The following is a 17,409-nucleotide window of genomic DNA, read 5'->3' on the forward strand; positions in this document are numbered from 1 at the left end:
TGTCTTTGCACTGTGTTACTTTCTCATAAATATCTCTCATCTTCAGACAGAATACAGCACTTTAGGTTTTTTGTACATAATCAAAGTAGTAACTTCTTTTTATACACCATTACTTACCTCATTCAGCAACAATATCAGAAGAAACAAAAATAACTAGCACTCTTGGTATAACAATCTCTTGCTATGTAGTTTAGATAAAGGATTTGAGTTCTACACCAGTATGTTCTTCTTACCACATAATTTACTGTTTATTGTGCTCATAGATATTTTTTGCAAAGATTCATTAGCCACCCACACAGTCTCTTGCAATGACTCATCACAGTGGAAAGCAATGATCTCTTCTATCAAGTGGCTTCTCACTGTTTACGGAAAGTGAATTTTTTTAAAGATGAAGCAAGCAGCTCCAACGACTGCACTTGTTATTTTCTCTCAACTAACAATACAAGGCTGGAACAAAGGAAAAGTAAGATGCCTAGCGGGAGGCACCAAGAGTTCAGATTTTCTCCCAACACCTGGGAGCTGATCGGTCACAGCCGATTGAATTTCCATTGTTCATTGATTGTGCCATTTGCCAGGCAATCCATCCTTGCTTATGTAATTGCAACATTCCTGTAGTTCACCCTGTTCTGTCCTGAAGGTTCAGGACTGTGACAGGCTGAGAAAATTAGATACTGCACAGCTCCGAGCTGCTGACCTTCAGAATACAAAATAAGGCCCATCTTTTAAAATTGGTCTTTCCTGATGAGGTTATTTTGAGGGACATTATTTCTAACAGGTGATTTTTCATGCTGACCATGTGCCTTCTTAAAATGTATTTATATCTCCAAAGACGGGTGATTTTAAAATTTAAGTACACCTGTACAGTGCAGAGTGTTATGAATAAATCTACTTAATTTAAAGCTTGTCAAAAGGGAGCACATGTCTCATCTTTAGATAAAACTCTCACTTCATATTAGAATTGAAGATGATTTTGACAACATCTGAATATATTATTTTCTTGAGAAATGCTGAGAATGGATGTCAAGTAGTCCTACCACCATAGATAGATTAGATAGATAGATAGATAGATAGATAGATAGAGATAAGACCCATGTGAAGCAGTTTATGTTAATCAAATATAGTTATTCTGCAATCTGTATATAATTCAGAAAATCGTGGACATGATAATGACACAATGTGAAAAGAAAAGAAAATTTGACAAATAGGAGGGACATTTTATTTTATTTTTTTTTATTTTATTTTTTTTATCAGTTACATTTTATTAACTCTGTATCCCAGCCGTGTCCCGATCCCTCATTCCCTCCCAGTCCCTCCCTCCCTCCCTCCCTCATCTCCACCGTGCCCCTTTCCAAGTCCACTGATGGGGGGGACCTCCTCCCCATTCATCTGATCCTGTTTTATCAGGTATCTTCAGGACTGGCTGCAAAGCCCTCCTCTGTGGCCTAACAGGACTGCTCCTCCCTTCGGGGGTGGGGAGACCAAAGAGCCAGTCATTGAGTTCCTGTTAGAAATAGTCCCTGTTCCCCTCACTTTGGGAAACCAATTGGTTACTGAGCTACCACAGGCTACATCTGAGTGGAGGTTCTAGGTTATGTCCATACATGGTCCTTGGTTGAATGTCAGTCTCAGAAAAGACCCTGTGCCCAGATATATTTGGTCCTTGTGGAGCTCCTATCCTTTCCCCATCAGACTAACTCCCCTTCTTTCTTATGATTCCCTGTACTCTGCCAAAGGTTTGGTCATGAGTCTTTGCTTTGAAAACACTGCTAGTTAGAGTCTTTCAGATGCGCTCAGTAGACTCCTGTCATACGTTCAATGCACATCCCATCTGTCTTTCTAAATGAGGATTGATCATCTTACCCCATGTCCGCTCAATTGATTATCTTTTTTAGGTGTATAGATTTCATTATGTTTATCATATCTTATAGGTCTATATAAGTGAGTATATCCCATGTTTGTCTTTCTCCTTCTGGGATATTTCACTCAGAATGATCTTTTCTAGATCCCACCATTTGCCTGCAAATTTCATGATTTCCTCCTTTTTGATTGCTGAGTAGTATTCCATTGTATAAAAATACCACAATTTCTGTACCCATTCCACCGTTGATGGACATCTGGGTTGGGACATTTTATATAATAAATGTAAGGCATACAATAAATGACTGAATGTCTCAAGTACTTTAATGGTAATCAGAATTGTTTTGACAAACAACCTACATTCATTAGAGAGAACAGACCTCTTTTTAGAATCATATTATATCCTTCTTTGCTTTTCTCAAACTCACAGAAAAGTTGTAAGCACAGGAGAGCTTGCTTCCCAACAATTTTCTGACACAATGCCAAATGACTCCAGGATAATTTATCTCCTAATTGCTACAAACAAGAACAATCCTCTGGAGAGCACAAAATAATCATCAAATTCAGGAAACTCAAGCTGCATATAACAACCACACAGTCCTCAAATCCCATTCAAGTTCTTTAATTGTCCCAAAAAATGTCAATTAAAACAACTTATATCCAATTCTGAATTACCTATTGCAAGAAGTTCGGGTCCCTTTACTCTCTTTAATTTAGAACAATTTCTCTGTCCAAAGTCTACCTTAAATGATTCAATTTTGGCACCCAGCTTCTGCAACAGTTGCCTAGGTATTTGTAAGCGAAGATTCTGGGCTTTGATCCAGGACCACTGCAGTTATTATTACTAACCATCTCTGCGCTCCACTAACTGGCTATATAGCCTCATAGGATGACTGGCTTCTGCTCCTCATATATTAGAAAGCACATGGGTACCACTAACCTTGCAGCACTCGAGGAAGCAGTAATGAAGAGACATGAAAAACTATCTCCGATAGTTCAAGACCGTTTTAGAGAACACGTTTAAAAGTTAATTCTCTCTCTCTCTCTCTTTCTCTCTCTCTTCCTCCCTCTCCCTCTCTCTCTCTTTTATTACTTTGTTATTTTCTTTGCCAGGATCATAATGGAATGTTTAACTATCTAGCTCATTAGAATCATTATAGGACATAATGAAAACTTAAGGATCTTCTAAGTAGCTCTGTATATCATCTTTATTTTTAATTTTCCTATCCTGTCCCTTCCATGAACTTCTAGCACCAAAAAGAACAAAAACAAATCACAAAAAGTTCAGCTTGCAAAATCAGTGAGATCTGAATCAATGGGCTTCAAAAATAAACAAAATTGCCTGCATTCTTGGTTTCTTCACTTCAGCCTTGAAACACACATTTCTCTCAAAGGCAGAGGGAGACTAGCTAGTGAAGAAGCTAACTGTGGCTTGAAACAGGAACTTCTGCAATCTGTTATTCTGTTTCTCCTCCTTGTCACTGTCAACTATGTCCAGAGAATTTCTCTGTCTGCCAGCATGTTCCTTTGCAGTACATTATTACCTTTAGCACAGCTCTCTCCATGGGCATCACCTGACTAAATGTTACTAAGTGTTTCTGAGTAACAATTAATGCCTTCTAATTTGATATTCTTAAAACATTTGGGAGGGATACAAAATAAATATAGTGTAATTAATAGAAAAAATTTTTAAAGATATATTCACATAAAAAAAAAACAATTTCTAGAGCACTTGACCACTACAGACTTACCTGTGTTTAAAACCCTTTCTTTACGAATCATAAAATTAAAATAGAATTCTCTTTGTTCTAACATTTTCCTGAACAGGTTTTGTCCATTCCTGTAAACAGGTATTTCCTTCTTGTGCTTCTCCACAAAGTTTAACCCTTACATGTTGCTACTCCCTCCTTCCTCCCATCTCTTCATTTCCTGTCAGTCTCAGTCACTCCCTCACACCTCTTTGCTCCCTTCCCTCTCCACCTCTTTCAGTGGTTCAGATATCACCTCTTTTCAATTTATACTCAAATTTGAAATTCTAGATTAAGTTCTTTCATAGTTTTCAGGCAATTATCATTCATTCCTCAATGAATTCCTAAACTTTGATTCTTGACTCAGTTCCCCATTTTTGCCATAACGTGTTCCATTCCCTTTCCTGAGTTTCACTTCCAGGCAGCCATTTTCTCATTTAATCTGCCCAAGGTTCCTATTTTCATTTCTTCTGTTTTTGCCTGCGTGTACTAGGTCCACCATTTCATGCTGGGAAATAGTAAGAGCTGGAGAGGACAGGGTCTCCACAAGGAGAGCAACAGAACAAGAAAATTTGAACATAGGAAACTTCCCAGAGACTCATACTCCAACCAAGGACTATTCATGGAGATAACCCAGAACCCCTGCACAGATGTAGCCCAGGGCAGTTCAGAGTCCAATTGAGTTACATAGTAATGTGAAGAGGGACTGCCTCTGACATACTCTGATTGGCCTGCTCTTTGATCACCTCCCTCTGGGGGGGGGGGGGAACAGCCTTACCAGGCCACAGTAGAGGACAATGCAGCCACTTTTGATGAGAACTGATAGACTAAGATCAGAAAGGAGAGGAGAACCTCCCCTATTAGTGGACTTGGGGAGTGGCATGCAAGCAGAGGGAGGAGGGAGGGTGGGATTGGGATGGGAGGAGGGAGGGGCTTATGGGGGGATGCAGAATGAATAAAGTATAATTGATGAAAAATTTAAGAAAAAAGGGAAAAAATAATTTAAGAACCTTAAATGACTTTCAAAATTGGAGGAAAACATGGAGTTAGTCAATTGGCATGGAGCACGTCTCGCCCCTGGGGGCAATGGTCTCCTGAACCTACTCAGACCTCGGACACCACCACTGCTAGTTCTAGAACTGACGCAGGATGTTCCAACGAGGGGTTAAGGCTTCTCATAATATTTCCTATAAGCCCACACCTGTTTGTCTATATCCCCCATTTTTATTCATTATTAGCCAGATAGAGCCAAGTAATTGTGGTAATGATACTTGCTTTTTTGCCCAATGCTGGAATGCTAGTAAAGTTAGGTATGCCCTGGTTACTCGCATGCCTCACTGGGTGCCTATGCCCATTGATGCCCCTCACGCTATGACTCTCTTCAGACAGAAAAGGGATCTTGGAACTACAGCCACCATTGATACTACCATCTCATTGACAGCTGTTGGAGCTACCACCAGGGCATTAGCCATGAGTCATACTGGGCAGACTGCTCAGACCCTGAATAATCATTTAGCCAATGTAGCTCATGCCTTAGTTGTACATAAAGGAATTAATGCTCAACTACAAGGAAGCTTGATGGTGTTCAATCAGAGGATTGACCTCTTGCAGGAGCAAATTGATACCCTATGGCAAATCGCTCAACCTGGCTGTCAATGAAAGTATGCTGGACTTTGTGTCACTAGCATACAACATGAGAATTTTTCCTGTGCTGCAAATCTGTCTAAACAATTGTCGAGCTATATTTTAGGTAATTGGACTGGAGAATTCGATACTACAATGGAGCAGCTGAGAGTGGCTATTGTCACAGTAAATTCTACCGGAGTGGACGCAGGACTAGCCACAGGATTATCAACATGGATTGCTGCAGCCATGAATCATCTGAAGGAATGGGCGGGCATGGGAGTGTTAGCAGGCCTTCTGGTGTTGGTCTCCTTGGTTTGCCTGTGGTATATATGCAAGATTAGAGTCTCACAACAGTGTGATGCAGCCATGATCATTCAGGCCTTTACAGCCATTGAAGCAGGACATTCTCCCCAAGCATGGTTGGATACCATAAAAAGCTAAAATGATACGCTCAGGATGCGAGGCTAAGCACTGCACTCAGGGTCAGCCGCTTTGGACCCAGAGAAGAGCATGTCTGATTGCATGCGGGTTGATGCCCCAGGTCCCGCCTCTGAGAAAAAGGTATTGGACGGGTCTGATGCTCTTTGGGTGGATGACACCTAAATGAACATCTGTACAAAGTCCCAATTTATTTCTAATATCAGAGATCAGACCTCTACTCTTGCCTGATGCATCTAAAACAAAAAGGGGGAACTGTAGAGAGCTGCAGAATGCTATGCCTTAAAGATGGAGCTGGTTTCCCCCTTCCATCTTCCCGATGGTGAGTGCTCTCTGTCACGAACAACTCCACATTTGGCTAAGGCCGAGGATCTGGCTTGCTTCCATGTATGTGGACCTATCTGCATTGCCCCCGTGGCACGCCTGGGTTGGCTACCCAGAGGCTATTTAAGCTGTGGGCTGGCTTTCCCCGGGGTCCGAGGATTGTTCAATGTTCCTGAATAAACTGCATTGAAAAAAAAAAAAAAAAAAAGATTCCTCTGAGAGCTCTAATCTGTGTGCTTACCACCCACAGAGGAATGTGAAGTCAAACTTGCCCCACCATGATTGCATCCTTTTAGCCTCTAAACTGGCACAGACCATCTCTACTTCAGTAGACAATGTAAATAAGAATGCTCACCATGATCAAAGTTAATGACCAGGACAGCCAGAACCTGATGCAATAGTCGTTAGGACCGTAGTCAGAGGGGTTAGCCAAATGATGCCATGCAGGAATATTTCTCTCTCATCCATCTCTCACCACTCCTTCTTTTTCTCCTCCTCCTTCTATTCCTCCTCCCCATGTTCCCTCTCCCTCTCTGTTTCCTGGGGCTAGGGTTTAGGGGTATTTATAAGAAAAATTCAGACACTGAGCTATTTCTAATTTTTAAACGTTTTAAATTTATTTTTCTTAATTTATTCACTTTATATCCCCATCACAGCTCCTCCCTCGTCTCCTGTTCCCTCCCTCTCTTTCTCATTCTCCCTATCTTTCTCCCCTACTCCTCAGAAAGGAGGAGCCCTCCTGCCTTACCACCTGATCCCAGCCTATCAAGTCTCATCAAGAGACTTTTGCCTGCATCCTCTTTCTCTGTGGCCTGGCAAGGCTGCCCCTCCAGGGGGAAGTGATGAAAGGCAACAGAGTCCAGGTCAGAGATGGCTCTTGTTCCCATTACTAGGGAGACTGAGCTACCTATAGACTACATCTGAGCAGGAGGGCTAGGTCCTCTCCATGCATAGTTGGTTGGTGCACTCCTAGGTGGAGTCTTTCAGAGGACATCGATAGCAGACTCCCATCCTCTCTTCAACCGCTTCCAATGTCTATTCTATTTGCCTTTCTGAATGAGTATTAAGCATCTTCCCTAGGGTCCTCCTTGTTATTTAGCTTCTTGAGGTCTGTGGATTATAGTATGAATATCCTGTATTATATGGCTAATATTTCTGTATATGTGAGTATACACCATGCATGTCTTTCTGGATCTGGGTTACCTCACTCAGGATGATCTTTTCCAGTTTCATCCATTTGCCTGCAAATTTCAGGATTTCAGTGTTTTTAATAGCTGAATACTATTCCATTGTCTAATTGTGCTACTATTTCTGAATCCATTCTTTGGTTGAGGGACATCTAAGTTGTTTCCAGATTCTGGCTATTAGAAATAAAGCTGCTAGGAACATAGCTGAACAAATGTCCTTATAATAAGGTAGAGCATCTTTTGGGTATATGCCCAGGAGTTAGCTGAGTCTTGAGGTAGAGCCATTCCCATTTTTCTGAGAAAGTATCAGATTGATTCCCAAAATGGTTGTACAAGTTTGCACTCCCAGCAGTACTGGAGGAGTGTTCCTCTTTCTCCACATCCTCGACAACAGCCAACATGTGCTGTCACTTGAGTTTTTTCATGTTAGTCACTCTGATAGGAGTAAGATGAAATCTCAGAGTCATTTTGATCTGCAGTTCCCTGATGACTATTGATGTTGGCTGTTTAAGTGTTTCTCGGTCATTAGACATTGTTAAAATAGCAGAATACTTAACTGGTATACACTAATTTTAAACACACAGAGCACAATCACCATCACCTTCCAGATTCAGGAAACATAATAGAGGGAGAAGAAGTAAGAGCTAAATGATAGGAATGATATGAGCATGACATGGCCACAGCACTCTTGACGCCACAACTGTCCTGTTTGTATGTACAGTGTCTGTACAAGACTGAGCAGGTAAACAAACATTCCATCTTAGAGGAGAAAGGGTCTGGTTCATGAAACTTTGTTCCACCTGTGGAAACGAATAGCATTGAGAGCTGATGAGGACATAAAGTCATTGTCTTCATTGATGTAGCCACTGGCATTACTTATGATCCAAGAGATAGCTTCATACCCATGCCTTGGTTAAATACAGTGGGTCACAAAGCAAGATTTATAAAATAAAATAAAAACTGTGGATGTGGGATGGAGATTGGATGGGAGGAAATGGTAGTTGATGGAGGTAAGAAAAGGATAAGTGATAAGAGTAAGAGGCAGGATTATGATCATAATGTATAATATATAAAATTGTTAAAGGATAAATTAACAAACACACAAAAATAAAGCTTCAACTCAGTCCATCACAGTCATCTCCAGAACTCTCCATGATTATGACACACAACTTATGAAGCTACGAAAGTCTTTACTTGCTAGCTACTCCAGACCTTCTGAAGCCATCATGCAACTCACTTTGATAATCAGGCACTGCCAACTCAGAAAAACTTCTACAAGCCACTGGTATGCTGTTACCAATCCCCTAAGGGCCTCGGGACCTTCTTATCTCCATGGATTTACCACTCATAAATGTCTTGCTATCTTTCAGAGTTCTACTTTAAGATCTAGTGTTGCAGGGCTAGCATTTTCCTTAAATCCTCCTTGGTACACACAGGCTCATACAAATATCTCCTGTGCCCTCTACATGGTAGTCACACCAAATCTTCCCCTTTACAGTTTGGTAATGATGTGTTTTGTACATTATCTTGAATCCTTTTACTATCTCTTTCATCATTTTCTCTATAGTGTAAACATAGCAGCGAGTGAGAGATTGGTATCTTTTAATTCTTCTGAGCCAGTTTAAGGCTTAGCAGGATTAAACTATTGTAAATTCAAAACAAGTAAGAAATGGGGACCTAGCATGTTTTCAAAACACACTATTTCCACTATGTGAATGATAATCTAGATTTAAAATTTTTGCAGAACTCTAAATCCAGTCTTTTACTTTTTGGTTATAATGATGCATATTTGATTCTCACTTAAAAAAATCTATCTATTTATTTATTTATCCATTTATTCATTTGTTTGATTGTGGAATATACCAAAGTGTACCTGTAGAGATCAGAAGACAATTTTTCAGATTTGATTTTATCCTCTTACCGGATTGAGCTCAGGTTGCCGCATTTGGTGATACCTATACCCTCTGAGCCATTGCATCACCCTCCAGATACTGAGAATATCAATACTGAATGGTGTTTAAAGAAAACCAAAATAAAATTAAATTTTGGCACTTCTATAGAAAGGAATCAATTGATATACCAGAAAGGAAAATACAATCTAAATTGAAAAACTGAATTGCCTAATGCTTCAGAGAAGGACATTTATATTTCAGTTTCAGAATAGGTAAAATAATGTCTCTTCATCAGAAAAAGAAACAATAACCTAGACATGCATTGTTGTCTTCCAAGAATGGAAAAATTACTAGAATTTATAGTTGTTTCACTTCTGACTATAATTCTCCAATGAGAGTCTCTCAAACAGAGACTTTACTACCCTTAAAGCAAGGTATCAATAATAAGAAAAAATGATAGAACTATGAAGATACCTGTTTGTTTGTTGGGTTATCTTTTTGTTATTGTTGTTTTGCAAGTTTAAAGCACCTGTTTAATTTTGACCTTTACTGTTCAGAGATCGCGGCACACAAGGGTGGAGATGTGTTTCAGTCCCTCACTTAGGTTGCAAAGTCACTGTGTTGTCCTTAAGATTTCTGTCTCCTGTTTGAACTCCTGTGCATGTAAGATATTGGAAACATGATGTCATTTCAGAAGTGAGTCTGCAATGCCACATATGTTAGAGCTTTGATAAGCCTGCACATTTTGAGAAAAGTTTTGTGATTAGTAAAGTGAAAGGATAGCCCTTTGCTGCAAGAAAACACACTTGGTTTGTAGTAGCACCCAGGAATCAGAGACTGTGCCACCGTTTGTCAGCGACAACTGGAAAGTGCCGTTCCCTAGAGCAATCCCTCTTTGTTCGGATTAAGAACACAGCTGAAATTGCCTCACATAAACTCATGATTACACTCATTTGCTCTTCAAACACAGCAGTAAAACACCTCTTGCCTAAGACTCCTGCTACTTCACCATCATCTTTAGAAATATGTGCTAGCTCTGTCCTAGCCACAGAACTGTGTGGCTAAGAACATTCACGTCTGTTGTGTTTGGCCTTGTTGGAAATCACAGGAACATCTGCAAATTACACAACAATATGGTAAAATAATAGTAACTCAAACTGAAGCCATCGACGGAATGAAACCCACCTCTGTCCCCTTCCACAACTCTGCTATGCCAACCGAATGATTTACTAAGCCTGAATCAAACCTCTGAACTTATATAGGCTAAAAAGTAATGTTATTCATTTGATCATCTAGGATGTCATGAAAGAGGTAAGAATCCGTGACTCGCAGATGAATACACAGATGAATAATTCAGGTGGAGCATTAGCAAATGCTAGTGATCTGCGATGTATTGAAATCATTTACATATGAGGATGTTCTTCAACAGCTCTCCTTAAAAGTGCTATTTTATGTGCACAATTTTTAGAAAATTTAGGCTAAAAACTACAGTTTAAAGAAGAAAAATGGTTCTTTGAAAGGAGATCCACATCTTAAGTTATTTTCTGCCGTTCACATGCATTTGTTCCTTTTCCACTATTTCATTAGGCCCCTGGAATCACTCCAGTCTCTCTCTTACATCATTAATATTACCCAAGACTTGTTTGGCTATCTTCAGTCTTCACTTGCAGTATCCCAGCAACCTCTTTGTAAAACTGCTCTAACTGCCTGAATTGTGTGTGTGTGTGTGTGTGTGTGTGTGTGTGTGTGTGTGCTATAGCGTGGGTACAGATAACACACAAAACTTTTGGAAGTCTGTTCTCCCCTTCTACCCTGAGAGTTCCCAGGACTGAATTTAAGCCATCAATATTGACATCAAGAGCCACTGAGTCGTCTCACCAGTTCCCAGTGACCTCTTATCTGAAATCTCTGCATGTTGGTTTTGTGGCAAAGGTGGCCGCATAAGATTTTAAAGAACAGTACTTTGTGACAGATAAATAAATGCAACACTGATCTTTGAGAACAACCTCAAGTGACCATCTCTGTTGTGATACGAAGGACACTAGGAAAACTTCCTGTCCCTACGATGATTATAATATGAAAATTAAAAAAAAAAAAGATAGCTTTTCCTCTAACAACAATTATAGAGTCCAGTCCACAAGGTTCCTCAGCCTTCATCCTTTAATCAGCCAATCTTCAGAGTTATGATTTGTTTTGAGAACACAGTGAAGCACAGGGATTAAGTCACTTGACTGTGAGCCAGTTACTCAGAGAGGAAGAACTCAAAACCAGGCCATGTGTTCCATAGGCCAAATACCGTTGCTCACCCATTGCCGTATACTTACTGCCCGGTTCACTGTCAGCACACAAAAGTTGAATCAATCAAATGCTGCTGGAAAAATGAGCTGAGTTGTGGGTGGCAAGGGGGCAAGGTACTACATTTGAAAGAAACATCATGTAAACACTTCCTCAAAACAAAAACATGAGGGGACGAGGCATGATGACCACACAGACCGACTCAGAGTCCTCTGGATTTCATTACAGATTCTCAGCTCTGAGAAGAAAGTCGGCCACCAAATTACCAAATGTCAGCTTGACCAATGCATTTCCCTCATCTGCTCAGTAGTGCTTTTTCGAATTTTACAGATAATATCCTTTCCTAATGATTAGCAGATGGGAGCAACCACAGCCTTAAAGGGCTAGGCACCTAGAAATTCCACTTAGTTTTTTTTTTTTTTTTTTTTTTTTTCACAAACGGTGGACCTCACTCTCAAAGCCTATAAATCACTTCTACAGTGTATTCTCCTTATTGTAATATGAAAACAGTTTTGAAAGTATTTATACTTGAAATTTCAAGAGGAAAGCTTTCTTCTTACCACGAACCCTAAGATCACCTGACCTCTACCAGGCCTAGGGCAGTCCTGGCTTGAGTGTCATATGCACAACAAGGCAATGGGTTTGGGCATACTCCCAGCTGTTTGACACCTTTTAAGCCTTTTCTTACCACAGTCCCTTTTTTTCCCACTTTTCCAGCCAACACAATTACAGTGTCAGTTGCTTGCAGTGGTTTTTCTACACCCTTGAACTTTGAAAATAAGCTCTTTTCAGCCTTGAGAAGATAAGGTCTAATTCTTCAAACCCTGATCAGTTACATTTTACTGAAGACTTTCTTCAACCCTCTTCCTCACAACAGGCAGGTGCATAATCCCCAGCCAATTGCATGTTCTCTTTGTTTACACAGTACCTCCTCGGCCAGTCAACAGAGTCCAAGTGTGGCAAGCCTTTGTTTTGATAAGCCTTTGTTTTGGTCACTCAACATCCCGCAGCCACGCAGGGCCACTGTAAGTAAATATCTGTGTGAAACTGGGGTAATACTAAATAACCGAGAACTTCAAAAGGAGATTGTAGGATAGGGACGAGAGTGAAACCAACAAACCATACAAATAGCTGAAGGAATCTTGAATTTTGATTTTCTCTCCCGGTAAAACTTTAGATTCCTGGTCCCAGACCTTCCAGCCTCAGCTTCCTAGAAGTTAGGAGGTACGGGAGTTAACTCAGACATCACTCACCAACTAGTGGAAGGAGGGTATCTGCTCTCTAGCGTTTTGGTCCAAGGCTTGTACCAACTGATCTGCTCCGCAGCTTTACCCCAGAACCTCTCAGGGTCTGCCACAGAGGCTGCGAAGTTGGTCTTGTATTCACCACCACTGCCTGTGGTCAGAGCCCTGCAGCTTCTGCCCCCGAGACCCGCCACCAAAGCCCTTCGGGCAGCACCGGCTCCTCTCGCTGAAGGGGACCCAGGCAGGGGCGCCCCAAGCGTCCCGGCGCCTGTTACTTTGCGACATTGCAGCCAGGATGGCTTCATACTTTCTCTCTGCTTGTAGCTGCAGGCCCAGCAGTTTACTCTCCGGACAGCGGACAGTAGCACCAGCCCCGAAAGGAGCCTGCAGGAGGCGGGGACTAACAGCGAGGTGAGCCCAAAGCCTAGAAGTTTAGAAGTCAAACTGAAGTCCACAATAAAAACCGACCTGGAACCAATAGGAAAGCAACATGCGGAGCGGAGACCTGGGGAAACGGACAGGTCTATAAGAACTGAGTTGCCTCATCCTGTAAATTCAACTCTTCACAGGCATTTCCAACCCAGGACAGTAACTTATCATTTGACAGGGTGTCCTCAGGAGGACTTAGACACACATAAGTAAGCCAAGAACAAGGTAAAAGGGTCCAATGACTGCTTTTAAAGAAAGCGTGTGTCTCTGTCCAACAGCAAAATCACGTAACTCTGAACATAACAGGGAGGCCCTGGGATATTATTTTCCTTTGCTCATTTATTTCTTTGTTTGAAATTCAACTCACACCCCAGTTACTAAAACCACAAGCAGTTCCAGGATAATGTTTGTTCCAGGATTTCCTGGCAACCCAGAGGAGGCTTGGAAGGAGGGTAACACAGCAGAGCTGGGGAAGTGCTTCCAGGAGTGATTGACAGGCTTGCCACTGGGGAAAAGAGCCCAGCTGGGTTCAGGAGGCACCTGCCTTGCACCCCACGAGTTTAGAGGCAGGGGCACAAAGGACTTGGCATATTTCTTCCTTTCTAATTTGCCCCTTCAGAGTTTTCCTCACTCTTTCAGAGGACACTGGGCGGTGAGATATCTTTGTGATAAAGAAAATACTTTAAAATGGAATGCAATGTGATAACCACTGCGTAACTCTGAAGAGACTAGATGCCACTGTAATGTCCTCCTCGAGTGGGTGAACTGTTCAGTGATGGGTTACCTCTGGGGAAGCTATTCCAAAACAAATCAGAGGATGAAATGAATCCGAAGAAGATGAAGTTGAGAAAATTCAGAGCACACAGGTGGTATGAATTCCTGCCTGGCTTTAGCTTTCTTCAGGCTCTGTCTTTCACAGGAGTGAAATTTGCAATCTTTTGCTTTAATAAAGTGTCAAGTATAGTCTTTCTTAGTGTCACAATATTTGAACCTTAGAATGTAAAGATAATGTACTCCCAAGTCTTAATTGAGAAATGGTGAAATGCCCTTGACCCTGTAAAGAACCATAAATTAGGAAGCTGTAAACAAATGATCTTGCAGGGAGAAAATGATGTGGAGAAATAGGCTAAACAGAATGGGCATAAATCTAATGTGAGACAGAAAAAAAAATTACTTTAACCAACCACTCCAGCTATCTTCTTTAACTGAGAAGCAAGACACTACACTTTTCCTACCCACCTACGGCACCTTTTATTCTTCAAAAAGTTCTTAGAACAAGTGACATCTGGTAGTAGAAGACTGGCATCGTGTTAGCCAAAGGCCACTCCATCTCATTGCTCCTCCTTTCTTCCACCCAGTGCTGCCCCATAACATACGAATTGGGTGGAACCCAAATTATTACCATGTTCCAATCAATTAAATGATATACAAATGCCTACATTATGTATGGATGGTTTGGTGGTAGTGATATGAAGGGAGGAACTAGATAGTTGTTGGTAAATTTTGTAAGCATACTCTATGCTTAGCATTTTTAAAACCTTATGGTCCTGTGATTTTTTTTTTTTTTCAGAACTGTGCAAGAAGTGGTAACTATCATCCCCATGTTTACCAGGGAAACTCACTGCAGAGTTTACAGCATTCAAACCTTGATGAGACTCAGAGCCAGGACACTGGGAAGGAGAGGAAGCTTGGTGGTTAAGAACACTTGTTGCAAAGGACACCGCAGGTTCAGTTCCCAGCAGTCACATGGAGGCTCACCACCTCTTCAGACACCAAGCATGTGTGGTACACAGATGTCTAGGCAGTCAAAACACCCATATACGCATATTCAGGTCTCAGACAGTGACACAAATCACCTGCAACCCCAAGGGGAGAGGGAAGGAAAGCCACACTGCAGTTTTATTGCTCCATATCACACACCTTGTCTCGTGCCACATACGTCTTTGTTTGGGAATCTGATTCCAGAGACCGCAGTTTTCAGGCCTGGTTGATTATCTTCTCATAAAAACAGTCTCATAAAAGGGGATCATTTTATACTTTCAACTAAAAACAATCAATTAAATATTTTTATGTGTTCTTGTTTGTGACGCCACACCAAATATGAACCTTATTGGGTAAGAGTGTTGTTACAGAGTCCGCAAGGACAAAGAGCTGAAGAGGAGAAGAAACCAAGTGAAAGGCTGGAAAGAAAGTGCTTCTCCTAGTGGATGTCTTAAAAAAGAGCAAGGAGGAAGCTGGATTCAGCTGCTTACTGAGAAGAAAGCAGAGTTCTTTGTTACCATCTGGAATACCTCAGAACGTGGAGCCCTGGATTTCTCTGGACATCAGAATGACTGCGCAGTCTGTCAAACAGGAGAACTGATTTCAAAAACATAGGCAAGAAAAATCTCTGTTTCCAAATGAAACCACTTTCCCTGGAGACACCAACCCATCATCTTGAGTTTTTCCCTTAGTGCACAGAGTAGAGAGAACCTGTTTCTGGTCAAATATTTGGCCCTTAGATACAGAGGTGGAGGCTGCTAACCAAGCACAAAGCACAGAAATGTTTATAAGCACTGCTGAGTCTCTTTGGTCATAGTGCCAACACTACAATAGGACATGCTAAAATTTGGAAAGTTCCACTAACTTAACCACGTTGTAATTTTTGTAATCTGAAGTTGATATTGTGATCAACTTGAAGTTGATATCTGTAATCTGAAGTTGATATTATGGATTTACATGAGATATAATAAATATGTAGAAATTGTACTAGGGGAATAGCAAGCCAAGCTAATTAAGAATAGCACTAAAGTCTATAAACAAACAAACCCCCATGCAAAAAAAATCTTTTAGGTATGTAAAACTTTGCAATCACACTATTTCCAAAAACATGATTTTAATTTAAGCATGCATGCAATATTTTTACTATTTCAAAAGATAAAATCATACTTTAAGTAGTTTGGGAAGATATAATCAATACTTAAATCATGTGAAACTGCAGTTTTTACATGTGCCCTATGTGTTTCTTGATATGTACAAAACATTCAATTCAAATGCTATTCCAGATTACATTTAAAATACCTCAAACAATATGGAGGAATTAATATTACCTGCTCCCAAGAGTAAGGCAGCATATATTATTTCTGAAGGAGATATCATCTGGCAAAAATACTAAATATTGAAAAAATAAAAGAAAATTTAAAAAATTATAATAAAATAAAATACCTTAAACAAAGATACATTGATTCAAAGATTATTATCTGAAAGACACAATATAATGTAGAAATGGAAAAAAAATAAAACGGTGAATGGTGTAGCGTACAAAGAGTAGAGAGAGTGGAAGCTGTTCAAAAGTCATGAGGAAGTGGAAGGAGACCAGACCCAGAACGTAAAACACCTAAGGAAAGTGGCTGAACACATTGGATAACAGAGAAGTAGAAAGGACATGAAGAAAGATGCAGCAATTTGCCACTCTGGTTTTCCACTTCATAATCTTTTATTTAGCAATGGACTTCCCTACAAAAGGTAGAGAAGGGAGAGAGTCTAAACTTTTATTGGCTTGCCCTGACTGTACGCACTGCTAGCCATGCAGATCATATCTTTGCCTAACTTTAACAAAAACAAAGTGTCTAACCAGAGGAAAGCATCAGAAATGCTAACCATTTGCCCTATGACTCTTGTATGCTTGGTTCCTGAACAGACTGAAGAGTGACAAGTGGAAGTATCTGCTGAAAGCACTTATCTGTGAAGCAGGTACAAGCTGAGCTGCAATCGAAGCCTACAGGGACACTGAAGACTTATTGTGATTCAGCAAAGCATTTTTATAAAATATGTTAGCATTTGTGGGCTAAAATAGTTTTCAAAGTTCTGAAGTGAACTATAATATATAATGAAATTGTAAATTTTAGTTTTTGAAATTTTCTTCTGTTTCCCACCTCCCACCAATGGCTATAAAGAAAACAGACCTGGATGGATTTGATGAAAGTGGGGGCTGGGAGGACAGAGAGAGAAGGGCATATGGGGAGAGACAGCTCACATTTGAAGGGCCAATAACTCACACATGGCCTGAGCTAGAGACAGGAACTAAAGCAGAGACCATGGAGGAATGTTTCTTACTAGGTTGTCCTCTTCCCATGACTTGCTCAAGCAGCTTTTCTATAAATCTGGACTACCAGTCCAAGAGTGGCCCCTCCCACAGTCCACTGGGCTCTCCTCAATCATTCATGAGGAAAATTCCCCCCACAGACTTGACAACAAGCAAATCATACAGAGGAATTTCCTCAGTGGAGGTTACAGCTTCCCAGATGACCCCAGCTTGTGTCAAGTTGACAAAAGTTAACCAATGCACCAAGAAATGAGGGGAGGAGGTGGTTACGAATTCTGGACACTA

General features: G+C 40.7%; 1 protein-coding gene across 3 annotated transcripts in view; it reads right to left on the reverse strand.

Annotated features, from left to right (window-relative positions):
- The window catches only part of Acss3 (acyl-CoA synthetase short chain family member 3), a 231,985-nt gene extending 218,970 nt beyond the window's left edge, over positions 1-13,015 (reverse strand). For 2 of the 3 annotated variants that reach the window (XM_060378011.1, XM_060378010.1), the window contains exon 1: positions 12,621-13,015. In XM_060378011.1, coding sequence (XP_060233994.1) covers positions 12,621-12,916 — 296 coding nt within the window. In that variant the 5' untranslated portion in view covers positions 12,917-13,015. The remainder of the gene's footprint in view (positions 1-12,620) is intronic. The other variant, XM_060378009.1, reaches the window with a different exon arrangement.
- Between the last annotated feature and the right edge of the window lie 4,394 nt (positions 13,016-17,409).

The sequence above is a fragment of the Meriones unguiculatus genome, chromosome 2 (genome assembly GCF_030254825.1).
Source record: "Meriones unguiculatus strain TT.TT164.6M chromosome 2, Bangor_MerUng_6.1, whole genome shotgun sequence".
In the NCBI taxonomy this organism is placed as follows: domain Eukaryota; kingdom Metazoa; phylum Chordata; class Mammalia; order Rodentia; family Muridae; genus Meriones; species Meriones unguiculatus.